The sequence below is a fragment of the Buceros rhinoceros genome, unplaced genomic scaffold (assembly GCF_000710305.1).
Source record: "Buceros rhinoceros silvestris isolate BGI_N320 unplaced genomic scaffold, ASM71030v1 scaffold23102, whole genome shotgun sequence".
NCBI classification, from domain to species: Eukaryota; Metazoa; Chordata; class Aves; order Bucerotiformes; family Bucerotidae; genus Buceros; species Buceros rhinoceros.
The window spans coordinates 1,296-4,120 of NW_010401445.1; the positions used below are offsets into that span (position 1 = coordinate 1,296).

At 52.7% G+C, this 2,825-nt stretch overlaps 1 protein-coding gene across 1 annotated transcript in view; it reads left to right on the top strand.

Annotated features, from left to right (window-relative positions):
• The window catches only part of MIS18BP1 (MIS18 binding protein 1), a gene marked incomplete at its 5' end in the record, with an annotated part of 14,989 nt that overhangs the window by 735 nt on the left and 11,429 nt on the right, over window positions 1–2,825 (top strand). The window contains 2 exons of the mRNA XM_010132262.1: window positions 458–966; window positions 2,566–2,642. Of these exons, the coding sequence (XP_010130564.1) occupies window positions 458–966; window positions 2,566–2,642 (586 nt within the window). The remainder of the gene's footprint in view (window positions 1–457; window positions 967–2,565; window positions 2,643–2,825) is intronic.

The following is a 2,825-nucleotide window of genomic DNA, read 5'->3' on the forward strand; positions in this document are numbered from 1 at the left end:
CTGAATTTCTCTGGAAAGTCAAAGCCCAGCGCTCACCGCTCCCAGCATAGCAGCAGTGGGGCTGCAAGGCCAGATCCCAGAGGGTGGAAAGATGGCAATATTTGAGATGTGGGGTTTGTGCAAGCAGAGCTGTTGGCTCTGCAAGGAGGGTCGATAAGGAAACGCTAGGCAGAGTGGTGAAGATGTACACCAGGAGGGAGCTGGGGGCACGGGCTGGGTTCTGGAGAGCGGGATCTCTGTGGTGGTTAGCAGTGGGGTTTGGCCCTGCTGGTGAGGAGAAGCCACCCCAAACAAAGCCAGAGAGCAGCTTGCTGCCGACATGGGACTAGGCAGTGCTTCCGCAATGGTAGTGCTCAGCAATCAACCCCTTCTCGTTAAACTTTACAAATGTATTCTTATTGGTTCCCAAGTCTCACTGATTTCTCCTTTGCATTCCTTTGTTTTTTCTGATGGGCAGAGAAGACAGCTTCAGACTCAACCAGGCAGAACAGTCCTCCTCCTGCAACTGCAGCAATGCCCTTAGACCTATCGGCCTGCGCTGAGCAGCTCAGGAACAGTCCTGCGGAGCGTGTGGCCACGGAGAGGGACGTTCAGGACCCCTTCATCGTGGAGTCGCTGGAGGCGGATGATGAAATGTCCCAAAGTACAGTGACTAGTTCTGTGAATGTAAACTCCGCCCCTTTTACACATGGGCATCAGGTAGAAGAAAGGTGGGGAAATGGGGAAGCGAAACGCACTGAACTGCAGCGAGAGAGAAGAGAGTTGCAGCCGAGCAATAAGGAAGCTGCTGGTGGAGTAGAAAAGATGCCGGAGCCTCCCTCTCCCAAGCCCTCACAGTGCTTGTGTAGCATTATGCTCACTTCTCCCAGAGTCCACATTCCCAGGAAGCAAAAGCCGAAAGAAGGCTGTAAGGCCCCCTTGGATAAACCTGACACAGACCAAGCTGCTGGCAAAGCAGACAAAGAGGTGGGAGAACGTAATACTCCAGGGCGGCCGACCCAGTCCTGCGGGCTGCTCGGAGCTCTTTGTTCTTGTCGAAGCGAATAAACTGTCACTCAGATCTGGTAGTAAGCACTGTCCCATCAGAAGAATTTCCTTTTCCCTGCACCCCAAGATGACGTTGTTCAGGGGGTGTGGTGGGGTTTTTTTGTATAAGAGGCCTTTTGGTTTAGTGTTCACAAGCCACCCTGTGCTGACGGAGCCTCCTGCGTCACCTCTTTGCTATGTTAGCTGTGTGTTGGTCAGTCCCTCGACCCTTAACAGACGGGCAGGAAACAAACCCCTGCCTGGCCCAGCTCCTGCTGCCACGTGAAGCCAAGGAGGAGTGACCTTTCCTGGCTGTAGGGCAGGTGTGGGTGCAGCTGATGGTCCTGCCTTTCTGACAGAGAACCCAAGCCGCTGCTGAACGGAGCGGGGCAGGAACCTGTCCTGGCAGACTAGTCTGCAGCTCTCCCAGCACCTCGGTTCGAAACACGCCTGGCAGCGTTTGCCATTTCTGGATAAAGCCTGAGGTGTGTGCTGCATTCCACAGGCATGCCCCTTGCCCGCTGGTGGAAGCATGTGGCTGAAGCACACTTTCCCGTGCTGGAGTTCCCTTCAGGCCCTGGGGGACTGCCATCCGCTGCCAGTTAGTGGGTTTGTTCCCCCTCACCCTTGCCAGGCGTGTTTGATAGGCTTTTCTGTTCTAAAAAGTTACCTTTGTGGTGAGCTTTGGCTTGGATAAGGAGCAGAGACTCGTTAACACGAAAGGTCTGTGGCTGAGCAGGAGGTGCTGAGGAGATGGTGTGACTGGCTGCTACAGCTCTGCGCAGCAAGGAGGTGCTGGCGGTACCTGCTGGGTACCTTCCCTCAGTCAGGGGTAAATCATCGGCCAGGCCGATCAGCGAGGTCAAGGCTGGTGGTCAACAGGTGAACAGCATGAAAGGGAAGATCCGGGGTTTATTAACGGAAGTTCTGAGGAGAAAGAGTGCTTGTTCCAGGCGCTAAGAAATCACTGTCCTGGGAGCTTTTCTGAAAACAAAGCTGTATCTGTCACAGTTTCCCAAACTGTGATTCAGGTGCGACTGGCTCGCTGGCCACTTAATGCCAACAGGGGGAGCCGCAGCTGGAGGCGAGGCAGGAGTCTGCCCTGTCACGTACAGCGGTTTGACTGCTGTCTGGACGGAAGCAGTAGCGGAGCTGAGAAGTACAATTATATTTTGTCATGGGTGGTTTCTTTCTGAACGGTGCCAGAGGGTGGTGTAGGAGGTACAGCACGGTGCTGGTGTGTTTTGTCAGGAGCTTCTTGGATTTGCTAGAGGTCTTGGCCAATGACTTGGTCTTCTGAAAGTCAACCTTAAGTTACTATAATCAGGAGTTTCTATAATCTAAATTCCCACCTCCACTTATGCATTGGAGTCCAGGCTGATTATGCTTCAACATTTATGTGTATAATGGTGGTTTTCAGTTTTTCTGGTGCCTAAATGTCTTCTCAAGTTACGCAGGAGTTAATTTTTGTTTTGATAATTCCTTGGTGGTGTTGCACAGCTTGGTCTAACTTAGCAATGGCTTCTTCTTTCCTAGCAGAAGAGTGTCTGCCTAACCAGCTGGAGAATTAAAGTGCTGGATGGGAACACTGCGATATGTGTTGAAGGAAAACGCAAGTAAGAAGGTTTCTGATCCAAAGGCACTGTCCAACGTGTTGGGGGGCTTTTGGCTTGGGAGCTGGGGAGGCTGCTCCACCCTGGCCCGGCTGAGGAGCTGTAGCTTTCAGACCTGTGTCCTTATCTCACAAAAATCCTCTTGTGTGGCTGCTCTAAGTCAAATGGTGCAGCTTCCCGTCAGCT